Genomic DNA, 14,181 nt, shown 5'->3' with positions numbered 1-14,181 from the left:
GGCACACTCTCTGCATATCAAGCACCGATAATGAAGTCATTTGTTTGAGAGTTGCCAGGTCTACCAAGGCGTATTCATTAGTTAGTCACCGCCTCAGGACAAAAAAAAGAAAGCTTCCCTCCCTGTGACACCCATGGAATATAATCAGCATTTAACCACTTAAACCCCATATGGTTGAGTGGAGTGCCGACAGGTCTCTATAATGCAGTAGTACAGGAAAAGCTTTCGCTGTAAATAGCCGATATGCTGTAGTGAAAGCTTTCCCCACAATATGTACGCTGGGGTTTAAGTGGTTAAAGTGATGGTGATGGTTTAGTGTTGAGAGTGTAGTGTACTCAGGAGAGTAATATATTACTTATCACATATTATGCCTTAAAAAGTAATAATATTACAGTGTATACCAGTAAGACGCCTTAGGGTGAAAATTTACCTCACCCCTAAAGGGCGAGGTCACACCATGTCTTGGCCATCTGGCCAAAGGGATTTGGTTCCCCTGGCATCACAGGGATCTCCATATATGGCAATAAAAGGGATTTGGTTCCCCTGACATCACAGTGATTATATATTGGCATTCTCAGATATGGGCTTAATGTTGATGACATCAGGGATCTCCATATATGGCCATACAAGGTATTTGGTTCCCCTGGCATCACAGGGATCTCCATACTGTATCTCCATATATGGGCATAAAAGGGATTTGGTTCCCCAGTCATCACAGGGATCTCCTTATATGGCAATAAAGGGGATTTGGTTCCCATGACATCACAGTGATGACAGAGCGTGATCGTGAGACTCAATCGACTATCTAGAGTCTATCTACTATGTGTGTAAACAATGCCTACCGTTGACAGTGAGCGACACCTCCTTCTCGTTAGCACCCACGCGTGCGACCACGGCACGGCACACATATTTCCCAGCATCCTCCTGTCTCACTGACTTCAGCGTCAAGATGCTTTTGTTGCTCAGAACCTGGGAGGGAGGGGAGGATAAAGTCAAGGGTCACAGGATGAGCAATGACAGCAAGCAAAGGCACCTTCACATTTGCGAACATCAACACACACAGCAAGATCCATGGGAAAAAATGGGTGGGCAAATGGAGCTTTTAATGCCTTAAAGGGCACCTCTGCTCAATTATTAAAATCCAATTTTGGGATTGAGCCTCGGTGCAGTAAGCGGGTTCGTCGGTGTTGGTCGTCTTTGAAGTTGACAAAGGGAGAGGTGGAATGAGTCTGCCTCCTGGATCAATTGTATGCCCTTTCTTCACCTCAACACATCGCAAGCCAAGTGTCAGAGAGCAGAGTGCTAACGAGTGTAGATCGCTGGACCGCCCCCAGACTTTATGATTAATGGCTGTTTCAGCATGCCTGTGTTTTTAGCTGCGAGTTCACTTGCTAAGTCACATGTCTGGCCAAGTACTGAATGACCTTAAAGTGTTATTTAATGTACTAGGAGAATTAAAAAATAGAAAAAAAAGAAAGGGGGATGAAAACATGCTAATTTAAATGCTTAATATAGCCTAAGGTTTGAAATGTTACAGCACAAAAATATTTATGCAATCGAAAAAGTAAAGGGTTGCCTACTGCCTATATCCGGTACTAAGGATAGTGCAGATATATATCGGCTTTCAATCAAAATCGGCTGGAATTTAGGTAGCCACATCAGTCATCTACATTTAAAGAAATCACTGATAATCCAGACCATAGTATTTTGATTTCTGTGCCAAAAAGAATATCGTCTGGCCAAAACCTCCTAACTCCATTTTTGAGGTTTTTGATTTTTTGGCTGGTTGTGGGTTAAAATTATATATTGAACTAATGGAAAGTAGTAAAAGGTGCTTTGGACAAAACCTCCTAACTCTACACTTTCTGCCAAACCAGCTAACTCCACCCGTTTGGCCAACTATTTTTTTCATAAATCAGGGCTATATTGAACACCCTTTACGTCTATGTGTTGGTTAAAATAATATTGAACCAATGAAAAGTAGTAAAAAGTGCTTCGGTCAAAACCTCCTAAATCTGCTTGAGCTCATTTTCCCGAAAATGAACATTTTGGAGTTATATAAGAACATACCACTCCAGAGCCTCTCTTCATCCAGACTATAGTAAGAGAGGGATTTCCTGTCCAGGCGCAGTTGAACACAGCATCAGATCCCAGGTCCACCTGTAAAGACTGGGGCTCTGCAGCCATGCGAGGGCCAACTGTTGGAGAGGAAACACTCAGTTAGCTCAGTGGTTCTCAACATGTGGGTCGGGACCCACAGATGATTTGGGGGGTCCCAAGATGTTTAACTTAATGTGCAACATTGTTTTCTCACTCAGCTGTAAACAAACCGACATAACGTTTATAGAGGGTATCTGCACCTTCCTAAAGTGACAATTTTTAAGAGGCAGAAATTGTGAAAATAGCCGATCTAAATGCTCACAACGCCTCGCAGCGCGAGGCGTTGCGAGCATGTAGATCTGCTATTTTCACAATAGAACCGTGTTATACAAAATGTAATGCCTCAACTCTTAGTGCTCGTCAGGGTCAGGGTCCCCAGTTAAAATATGATTATTTTGGGGGTCGCGGCCTGAAAAGGTTGAGAACCATTGAGTTACTGTAGGATCACATTATGTTACGTTGCTGATGTGTGATTCCTATAGCACTGTCTCACCAAGACGAATTCCTGTGCAGTTATTAGGTGAATAAACTCTGTGTTTTTCCTTGGATTTAAAGTGACTAATAGGTGGAGTATGACAGGAACACTGCCAGGGTTAGGGTTTATAATGTCCCACTGGGGTTATGCTATGCATGCCAAACATTTAGAAAATTCATTGAGACGTGAGGTGACACTTTGACCGGATGTGTCACATAGCATTACTTGTCATAAATAAACAGAAGGAATAGAGGTCACAACAGGACTTGCAGCTTGGAATCATAATTCAGACATAGTGTTCAGCTATTGAATTGAAGTCATAATATCGTCCAGCCCTACTCTGTTGTTCACCAGATGTCTTCTGGTGCCTTGTTGGAATCTTCCCATTTGGGGACGCTGTCAAATCCTGAGTGTTAATCTACAACTACTTTCAGGTCCATTTGGTTATGTACTGTACGTATATACACTCCCTGAGTTAGACGTTGATGAATTAACACCAGTGGTGGAAAGTAACTTAGTACATTTACTCAAGTACAGTACTTAAGTAACATTTTGAGGTATTTGTACTTTACTTGAGTATTTCCAATTTCCAGTACCTTTATTTCTACTTCACTACATCTCGGATCCAAATATTGCACATTTACTCCTCTACTTTTAATTGAAAACTTTAGTTACGAGTTACTTTGTCGATTCATTATTATTACAAAACACACATTAACCACTTCAACCCTATACATTTTGGCTATTTGAAAATAGACGATCTACAAACTCACAATGCGTTGCGATGCGACGCATTGTGAGCTTGTAGATCTGCTATTTTCAAAAGATTTTTGGGACATTCTGCATAATGGGTACTTTTATTTTTGGTACTTTAAGTATATTTTGATGCCGATACTTTTTGAAAATGTTTAATTCCGGACTTATACTTGTATTACAGAGTATACAGAGTATTTCTATATTGCAGTATTGATACTTATACTTAAAGGAGTATTTCACCCACAAAATGATTTTTTTTTTATCTATTACTCACCCCATGGAGATATAATAATATTTTTTTGTTTTTGTCGCATTCCCAAGCCAATAATCTGATTATAATCAATTTACCCCCATTGCTTCCAGAATCAATGGGCCTACAAAGAGTTTCCTCAAATGATTGGCTTAGGAATGCGATAAAAACTAACAAATATTATTGAACTCAAGTCTCCATTGTGTGAGTAATCGATAGAAATAAAACTCCTTTAAGTAAAACATTTGAGTCATTTTTCCACCACTGATTAACACTAATCCTAATATGGTAAAGATGTACTCACAGTATACGTCTACATTGAGTATGAGTAAATGATATACTCACAGTATACGTCCACGTTGCGGCTGATGTTGGTGCTGCCCAGTGGGTTGGTGACCTCACAGGAAACGGGCTCGGTGAAGAAGGAGTGGTCTACGATGACCTCGTACGTGTCCCCCGTCACTTCCTTGATTATACTTCCTCCCTTGGCCCACCTGAGGCGGACCGGTCCAAAAAAGAAAGAGGGACAATAGCAGAGGAATGCAAGGAGGGAGGGAGGGAGAGAAGAGAAGAGAAGATAAATGAGAAAATGACAAGGCAGTAACCACTTCAAGCCCTATGAATACGTGTCGTATGATGAATAGCCTGAAAAGATGAATAGATGACTAAGCTCCCGATGCATCACTCGTACATCTGCTATTTTCTCATTTTTCAAAGATTTCGAAAAGTTTTAATTGTTTTTTTCGTCACATAATGACATACCCTAAACGCCAGGTTGACAGTGGTTAAAACTCTTTCTGTCTGTCTGTCTGTCTGTCTCTCTCTCTCTCTGCTTTTTGTGTGCCACCCCCCACCGTATGTCAATAGCGTTCTTTTCCTGTGAATAAATCATCGTTCCTGCCCAGGCAGACGTTGCCATGCTGGCTTCAGCATATTTTCGTGGCAGCCCTCTGTGCTGGGACAAGTTCCACACAGCAATGGAGGGAACAGACGCCACGTTACCTAATGACGCCGAGCGCGAGAGCATACTGCACACAACATCTAGCTAAGGAAAACAAATCACAATATGACAAATAGGTACCCTCCCCCCCAACACACACACACACACACCTTTGAAGATGTCAGGTTGGTGCTATTGCAACGCAACACCTGACTTTTGGTAAATTGACACAGGATTGCACCGAGAACATCTGTCAAAACGACGACTTATGCAATGACGGGACCCAGATACTTAGAAAAAGGAAACTGTTGTATTTATTTATTTATTTGGGTGTAGAGAATCGTTTTCCGGGATGTCACCGGCAGTCAACCATCTCACTCTGCATGTAGGCGCGGACGGCTCTCTGCTTGTGGGTGGCAGATAAGGTCCATTTATAATACTACAACCACCACGCGGAGGCGTCAGTGGGTGTCTCCGGCCGCTTTGGAAGAATTTACAAGGTGTTTTGGGACATTCGATGTATCACGGCTCTAAAGCGCTGAGCGTCTTTCCTCCTCCATGATGGAGATGTGGTGGTTGCATGCTGATGTGGCGAATCAAGACAATTCAACATTCACACAGTCAGCAGCACACAACCCACATGCATCTCTCTCTCTCTCTCTCTCTCACTCTCTCTCCCCCCGTTTTTCCTTTTCCTCTATTCCCAGGAGCCGTGTTTTCGGATTTCTAGGGATAGTGGGGGGAACTCATTTGTTTTTCATGAGTGAGTTGGGGCCCCATGCTTGACTGAAACGCTATCATTTAAATGAGGACAGATTACCTCATTCAATCAGTAAGTGAAGTGAAGCAGAATTCTAATTGAGCTTCATAGGATTTCTCTCTTATAGCCTCTGGTAGAGGTTACTTATTCACTTTCAACCAGAGCTTGAAAGTACAGTAACTAAGTAGATTTACTCCAGTAGCCTTGTGTAGCCTACTATTTTTGATCTCCTTGAGCATTTCCAATTTGAAATACTCCACTAGATCTCAGAAATATTTTACTTTTTACTCCACTACAACTATATTCAAAATGTTAGTTACTAGTTTCTTAGTCGATTTGGATTATTATTACAAACTATGCATTAACCACTTCAGCCCTCATATACTTTGCTACTTGTAAATAGCCGATCTGCAATCTCTTGTGAGCTGGTAAATCTACTATTTTCATGCCAATACTTTTGCTCAAGTAAGTTTTCATTATGGAGTTTACTTGATACTTTTCCTTAAATAAAAAATAAATGTATAAATAGTACTTTTCAGTCACTATCAGTTATTATTATTTTTTCTTTCTGGCTACTCCATATAATGATGCAGCCTAGAACATCCAGTCTAAAAGGCTCAGGGACATCCGCACCTCCAGATATACTGTAATCAGGGCAGGTGGGTTCATTTGGCTCATAGGCTTGGCTGCACTGTTATGTCATTGATCCAGCAGGAGTGTTGCGGGTTTGTTGGAGCATGCGTACGTCTTTGATTTGATTGTCAGAGTGTGCATGTGTGTGTGTGTGTGTGTGTGTGCGTGCGTGCGTGTGTGTGTGTGTGTGTGTAGTCTGAATAAAGACACAAAGCCCTTATCATTCCACCTACTGAAACATTTCAAGCTCCAGTCCGTGTACACACGTCTTTGAGCCGCTACTCAAGTCCCCAAAGTTTTCCGCCATAGGGAATGAAAAGCCATTGTGTATAATAAATACTGAATAAAAGATTATGATAATAACTGTGGTAATAATGGTGACTGGCGATGCTCACAGCATCACTCAAGCAGTGCTTCTCCGAATATGAATAAGAACGGCGGAATATTTGTTTGCTTTTCGCTGCTGCCGCTGATGTCTACAATGGCGACGTGGCGATGAATGCCAAACAGAGAACACAAAGCCGCCGCTGTTTCCATACTGCTGAATGACAACTGTGATGATGCTGACGAGAACAGTTGGCCGTGGTGAGCATGAGTATGGTGGCTACATACTGTATAATAAATAACGATGACAAAAGATAAGGATCGTCAAAAGAAATGTGCTTAGAGGACAAAGCTATGGCGAGGATGAATGCAATTATGACAATAGTGATGATGATGATGATGTCTGTGACAGAAATGGTGAAACAAATAACAACAAGAAAGATGATAATTGTCATGAGAAATGCCAATGGAGAAAAATTCCTGTATTCCAAGTGACGACTGATTAGGGCTGGGGACTATTTAGACAAAATGACGACTGATTAGGGCTGGGGATTTGTTTGCATGCGCTCTGTGTGGCCTTGGTGGAGCTGACTACCATCACCATATATGTAAAAGTCCATATACCGTATGGGTATTCCCCAGAATCCACAAGCGTAATTTGATAGGGCCCCCCTAGTGGCGAAAATAAAATTTGTTTTTAATAGGCCTAAATAAAACTAGACCAGGTCAACCTGGTTGTGCCAGACCCCCTGTCTGTCATCATCATTTATGACATCATGCCTTTTATAGGCATGTCATCATCATGTCATCATCATATATACCCTTTATATAGAAAACCCGGACAGACATTTGCTTATGTAGGCCTACCCATTTCATGGGTCTGGCAAATATATGCCCAATGCGCCCATATCTACATAAATTCATACTAGGATGTATTTAGTAATTTCCAATATATTAGGGATAATCATTGTAGTTTGCGCTTAAATCGTGCAAAGACAACAGACCCGGGCCCCTTTGATCAGGGCCCCCTTGATCCGAAAACCCATGGGGAATAAGGTCTAATTTCGCCACTGCCAGAATCCCTTTTACTGTATGCCCATATATGGAGATCCCTGATGTCATCGATATACATCACTGGCCAGATGGCCAAGACATGGCCCATATCTGTGTGGCTAGTTCGGATAGGGGTCTCCATGTATGGGCATAAAAGGGATTGTATGTCTTGGGGTCTCAAAGCATATCTAGAATGTGAATGTAGAGAGGCAGAATGTAGAGAGGCAGGGGCTGAAATTTCTAAAAGGGCCTTTTGGTGGAAATATCTGCGACGCGTTGTGAGCTTGGAGGTCAGGCTATTTTCGGTGAGTGATACCACACTCAACAAAGCATAATCAAGTCAATACTGGAGATGTGGCATAACAGCATGGATTTCTCCACAGAGAGGGCAATTCTTTCAACATAAGATGCTGCATTCAAGTTCAGGAGAGTTTTGGACTAGGAAATTGCCTTGTCCATACCTGAATGCTGCCTTCAGGTATGGCAGGGAAAGGAGGCACATTGGCATTTCTTTCACCATAGTAAAAACTGCATTTATGGTCTGGAAAGGGCACTTTTTACCGATGGATAAAAGGGCAGGGGCTCGAGCCCCCGTCTATGTGTGCACGTGCCTGTCCAGCAGCCCTACGGCTGATATTTTCTGCAGCAGGGCTTTCCTTGCGCCTAGTTGCCTCACTCCCCCGGCACGTACCTGTAGACTCCTAATGAGTTAAGCACAGATGTTAGGGCAGCAGGTAACTCCCAAATGGAAGCCGACGAGCTGCCGGGACCGGGGCGACCGGGGAGCGCTAGAGGTGGCAGAGACAGAGTACACCGTCGTCTACTGGGAGTTGTGGGAGCGAGCTGCTGGGCACTGTCCAAGAGTCACTTCTAAACATAGCGGGGACGGAATCACAGGCACACACACACACACACCTGCACCCCCACTGGGAGGCTAGAGAGGCCAACACGTATTTACTCAGTGACTGATTCACTTTTACACTCTGCTCTAACAAGGATTTAGGTCGGATGAGGTGGTATGACTCAGGTGTGTGTGTGTGTGTGTGTGTGTGCGCGTGCGTGCGTCGCACGCGCATGTGTGTGTCTCTGTGTATGTGTGTGTGTGTGTTATCGCTTATACAGATAAATTGCCCCCTAGTCAATGGAAGCAGAGTGTGCTGGGGCCATGGGAACCGAGTTTGACTCTGCTGAAAGTGATTAAGGTAATAAAACAGTGGCAGACTAGATAGAATTAAATTAAATAGCTATCTATGTCATCAGCCTAGTAAATCAAGCCCCGGAATAATTATCGGCATGGTTAAATACACTACAGCACATTGCCTCTCCGTGTCTCATATGCATATTTGGAACGACACGATGTGTGCACGATGGAACATACCAGTGGAGAATACACGCAGGTCTCATAACACACTTTCTGTGGTGACGGCATTGACGCGGAATCGTGACCTGTCCTCTCTGTATGAAGCGTAAATGAAAATACGACAGCGATGCCTTCCTCTTTGACATAGTACGCCAAGAGGCCCGATATTGGAAAAAGAGAGAATAAGAGGATCTCACCTGTGGTGTCTCCTGGTACAATTTGAATGACATTCTAATATACTGCCAAGGTGCTGTGAACATGTGCAAGGGAGATGAGACTGTCAATTGGACAGCACTTTTCACGGCAGACGTGTCATATTCACAGGAGCGCTGTGTGGAAAAACAAAAACAAAAAAACTACAACAGGGGTCTTCAACGTTTTCAGGCCAAGGACCCCTTAGTTGAGAGAGAGATGAAGCAGGGACCCCCACAACCTTTTCATAGATTCCATATAGTTTCATTGTTTGACAGCACGATCGTCAAATACAACGTCAGTGTATTTTGGATTCATGTCAATTTGTGTTTTCAAATATTTAACCACTTGTACCGTCAATACTTATTAATAAACTTGACCTTTCAGTCTGTACTCAGTCTGCTCTTTTCCCCATCTATACCCAAAGCTCTTTGCCGAAAATAGCCGATCTATAAGCTCACAACTCCTCGCAGCGTAAAGTTCTCAGAATAATATGGACGTTAGGTTAAAATGGTTGAAGACCCCTGAACTATAACATTAGAAGTTTATAAGCCTAAAATCTAAAACCATTTTTTAGCGGTGGTCACAACTCACAACGCTCCTATACGTGGCCGTGTGTGTGGGTATGTATGTCTGTCTGTCTCCGTGTCCGTAGCCTGCAGTAACCTTTTCTGACCACACATGTTAAGGGAGGGGCGCTGTTGCACGCACACACACACACACACACACACACACACACACACACACACACACACACACACACACACACACACACACACACACACACACACACACACACACACACACACACACACACACACACACACACACACACACACACACACACACACACACACAACCGCTCAGTTCACACGAGTGTGATTTTTTTTAATGAGATTGCCTTAATTAGCTGTAATGAAATAATTTAGGCTATTTGGCAGATTTCACAGGGACAAAGAATGTTTTTCCCCCTCTTGCATTTTTCAAAATGTGTCATTAGCCAGGTGGCAAGATTTCATCTGCAGTCTCTCAAGGAATTACGTTAAAAACCCCTAGTTGATCACATATGTTTATCTCACGCACTCACAATCCGCAGCCCTCCCAGCTCACGGCTGGATGCACGGACAGTGCAGTGGGAATAGTGGTGGTGGAAAACAAATGGCGTTGGTGTGACATTTCTTCATAAGCGATCTCCATGGTACACGAAGAGCGGAGGCGTGGTGGTGTGAGCCACCACAGATAAACAAGCGAAAAATAAACTTAAAAGAAGGAGAACATTAGAGGTATTCAACTGGGCAGAGTGTTGGGACATTGTTGCGACAGCGTGCAACAGAAATGTGTTTTGTTGTTGCTAGGCACCTGATTGAGTGGGCCAGATTGTCCTTGCTTGTTGTTCTACCTTTTCTCTCCTCATTCACTCCGGTGTGCTCCTGTTTGGATCTAAGAAGATCCTTTGAGTTTTTTTATCGCATATATATATGTCACAGTTAGTTTGAGATTCAGTTAGATTGAGACCAGGAGCGCTCGTTGTGCGGCGCGAGGCGGAGCAAGCGGTGGCTTTGATCCACACATGCTTTGATGTGTCCAACTGGGAGATAACGGAGCGTCGGCAGGATAGGGTGTGTTGATTAATGACTATCAAAGTGAATTGATCCAGGTGGTGGTAGGGGGGTGTGGTGAACTACAAAACGAGCGCTCCTACCCCAATCTAACTGAGTTACCCAAACTAACTGTAACATATATATATATATATTATATATATATATATATATATATATATATATATATATATATATATAAACATGCGACAGATACAATGATTTGAGCATAATGATTTTGTATATTTTTGTTACAGAACATAATGCAGAAAAGATGCGTGTACATGTATATGTTCTTCGCATTTATACTTTACGGATTCAATGGACTGATTTCATTTTAGATAATAACGTTTATGGTTTAACTGTAAAATATCGAGCCACATTTGAAGGATCATTGAGAAAAAAAAACATGTTTACTGTGCACACACGCACACACACACACACACACACACACACTCACTCACTCACACACACACACGCACACACACACACGCACATGCACACACACCGCTGGGCCCCAGCGTCCTTGTCCCGCCATTGACGCTGGCCCTCTGGAGCTCCATGTTAAATGCAAGCACATTACTGTAGCCTCTTCTTTCACACCATGACACCACATTAACCTGTCACCACCCGTTGCATCTCTCTTACGTACAACCACCTCTCCTCCCCTTGCACGTGCTTTTCCCCCTTAAGTCTTCCTTCACCCTTCTCCTTATTCTCCCCCAGTGCTCTGGGAGCTTGTTGCGAGCAGGGGCGTCACAAGGGGGGGGAAAGTGGGACTGAGTTCTAGGGCCCAAGGTGGAGGGGCCTGGAATTATTTTATACTTTAGCTATAATAGCAGAGGTACAAGCTCACAGCATGGCACCGAGTGCCACGCTGCGAGCTGCTATTTTTGAGAAGTCATGAAAATGTGTGCAAATGTTTGAATATGTATTTTTTTAAGCAAACATTTGTAACTCAAACTTTGCTTCTGGGGGGTCCCTGGAACTAAATATTTTGAGATGGGGGTCTGTGGCCAAATACATATCATTTTGGGGGTCCTTCACATGAAAAGGTCTGAGCACCACTGACATAGAATGATAGGTTTTTCAAAAAACCTTAGAAGGATTTGAAATATTCAAAGACTTGGACAAATCTTCACGATTAAAAAAAAAAATAGCAGATCTACAAGCTCGCAGCGCGGCACTCGGTGCCGCGCTGTGAGCTTGTATATCTGCTAATTTTTCAATAGTTAAAGCACAAAAATGTGAGTGAATCCTTGTACCCAGGGCCCAGAATCTGGTGAGACACCCCTGGTACGTTGCGAGCCCCCCGGTTCAGGTGTCTTTAGAGATGTATCTTATTTCCAGCCCGGCCCCCCTTTTAAGTCAGAGTTATTGACCCGGATCGGTGATCGCTGCGGGCTGTAGGCAGTAGAAATCACTGTTTCGTTTTTAATGGTACGCATCACCACCGACCCCCACCTCCTCAGCCACTCACACAGGCACACGCACGCGCACACACACACACACACACACACACACACACACACACACACACACACACACACACACACACACACACACACACACACACACACACACACACACACACACACACACACACACACACACACACACACACACACACACACACACACACACACTAGGGATGGGACGATACGCGATATTATCGTTTATCGTGATAAAAAAACACTCACGATAATGGTATCGTGGAGATTTCATTTATCGTGATATCGTCCTCCCGTCATGCACTGGGATCAATTCACCCTTTATTTGCCGAGCTGCATACCCGGTACCACTGTCTTAAACCCTCTGTATCAAGTACGTATATTATAAGTACCTTTTACCAATTATAGTCTTTTGTTTTTCACCCTCAGATGTCTTTGCCAAAAAATAGCCGATCTACTGAACAGCCGACGCGTTGTAAGCTTGTAGATCGGCTATTTTTTTGGTTAATGCTCCGCCCAGGATAATGGATTTTGATTATTATGATAATAATAATATCGTAAATCGTGATTTCTTTTGTCACAATAATCGTGATATGAAATGTTCATATCGTCCCATCCCTAACACACACACACGCACGCACACACACATCTCGGCTCTGTGTGTTTTGAGAGTGTCCATTGAAGTGGAGGATGGCAGGGTGGTGCGCTGGGAGGACCGGGGGGGTCTGGGGGGGGGGGATGGATGGCACTCTGGAGGCCTGGCAGAGAGGCCATCCGTCTAAAGACTGCCTCTGTCCTTGTGGTCGTATCTGATCTCGGGAGACAGAGTGCATTAGAGCTGAATAACGGCCCCCGCTGCCGCTGTTTGCCGCTCCGTTGCGGCAACGCCTCCCGGTGCTCCGGTCCCTCCTCCACCCTCCACTGCTATGCATCTCTCTCTCTCTCTCTCTCTGGGGGAATCTGGACGGAGCAGGGGTGGGGCAGCAGGGGAGGGGAGGGGGGGAGTCCCTCAAGTCAACCCCCTCCCTCCCTCCCTCCCCCGGGCAGAGAATACTCCCGGGAAGCCATGATGAAGCCCAGTGCGTGCATCATCCACCAACCCTATCCTGTCCCATCCAGGGACGTGCTGGGCCCCTGATTCAGCCCGGGAAAAAGAGTTGGAGAGGCCCTCACTGCTGCCACTCAAAGATTTGTGACAAAGTGACAAGCTAGTGGGCCAGTTATATTTTGTCGTTGTAGGGTGGAAACCCTACGGTCCAAAACCGTTTGTTTTGTATTTATCATTTTAAAAATGATTTAAACTAGTGAAAACAGCCGATCTACAAGCACACAACGCCTCGCACGCCTCGCGTTGTGTGCTTGTAGATCGGCTGTTTTTACTACTTTTGTGCGACGGCCTTCTATGATGAAGCAGGGCTTTGCTTTGCGAAAAAATCTACACCTTTGAAACTTGGAGATACAAGGTTTCTGCCCGACAGTGACGATTTACTTTGTTGGCCGCCCAGCCCCCAAAATGGAACGAAGGCAGACATTTTATTTTAAATTTGTTGTCCCGCTTTTCCCAATGGCCAGCACGTCCCTGTTCCCATCCCACCCAACAGCCCTCCCCACCCACCCACACACACGCGCACACACACACACACACACACACACACACACACAACACACACACACACACACACACACGCACAAACACACATGCACACACACACAACGTAGTAATTCCCTGTCCACACACACACACACACACACACACACACACACACACACACACACACACACACACACACACACACACACACACACACACACACACACACACACACACACACACACACACACACACACACACGCAGGGATGTGCAGAGAATGTTAGAGAGTAGGGGCTGACGTTTCTATAAGGGCCTTTTGGTGGAAATATTGAAAATAGCAGACCTCCAAGCTCACAACGGGTCGCAGGAGGTTGGCTATTTTCGGTACTTGATACCACACTGAACTAAGCATAATCAAGTCAATTCTCAGACTCAGAGAGGGCAATTCTTTCTACATAAGATGCTGCATTCAAGTTCAGTTTGGACAAGGCAATTCTCTTGAATGCTGCCTTCAGGTATATGGCAAGGAAAGAGGGCATTTGCATTTATTTCACCATAGTAAAAAACGCATTCATGGTCTGGTCAGGGCACTTTTTACAGACGGATAAAAGGGCAGGGTCTAAAGCCCCATTTGATG

General features: G+C 44.1%; 1 protein-coding gene across 1 annotated transcript in view; it reads right to left on the bottom strand.

Moving 5' to 3' along the window:
• The window catches only part of kirrel3b (kirre like nephrin family adhesion molecule 3b), a gene marked incomplete at both ends in the record, with an annotated part of 254,831 nt that overhangs the window by 22,400 nt on the left and 218,250 nt on the right, over positions 1–14,181 (bottom strand). The window contains 3 exons of the mRNA XM_080731474.1: positions 843–969; positions 2,071–2,198; positions 3,987–4,135. Coding sequence (XP_080587600.1) covers positions 843–969; positions 2,071–2,198; positions 3,987–4,135 — 404 coding nt within the window. The remainder of the gene's footprint in view (positions 1–842; positions 970–2,070; positions 2,199–3,986; positions 4,136–14,181) is intronic.

This window comes from Nannobrachium achirus (assembly GCF_963921795.1).
Source record: "Nannobrachium achirus genome assembly, chromosome: 8".
NCBI classification, from domain to species: domain Eukaryota; kingdom Metazoa; phylum Chordata; class Actinopteri; order Myctophiformes; family Myctophidae; genus Nannobrachium; species Nannobrachium achirus.
The sequence above is the reverse complement of the archived record's forward strand: the minus strand, read 5'-3'. Positions and strand labels throughout refer to the sequence as shown.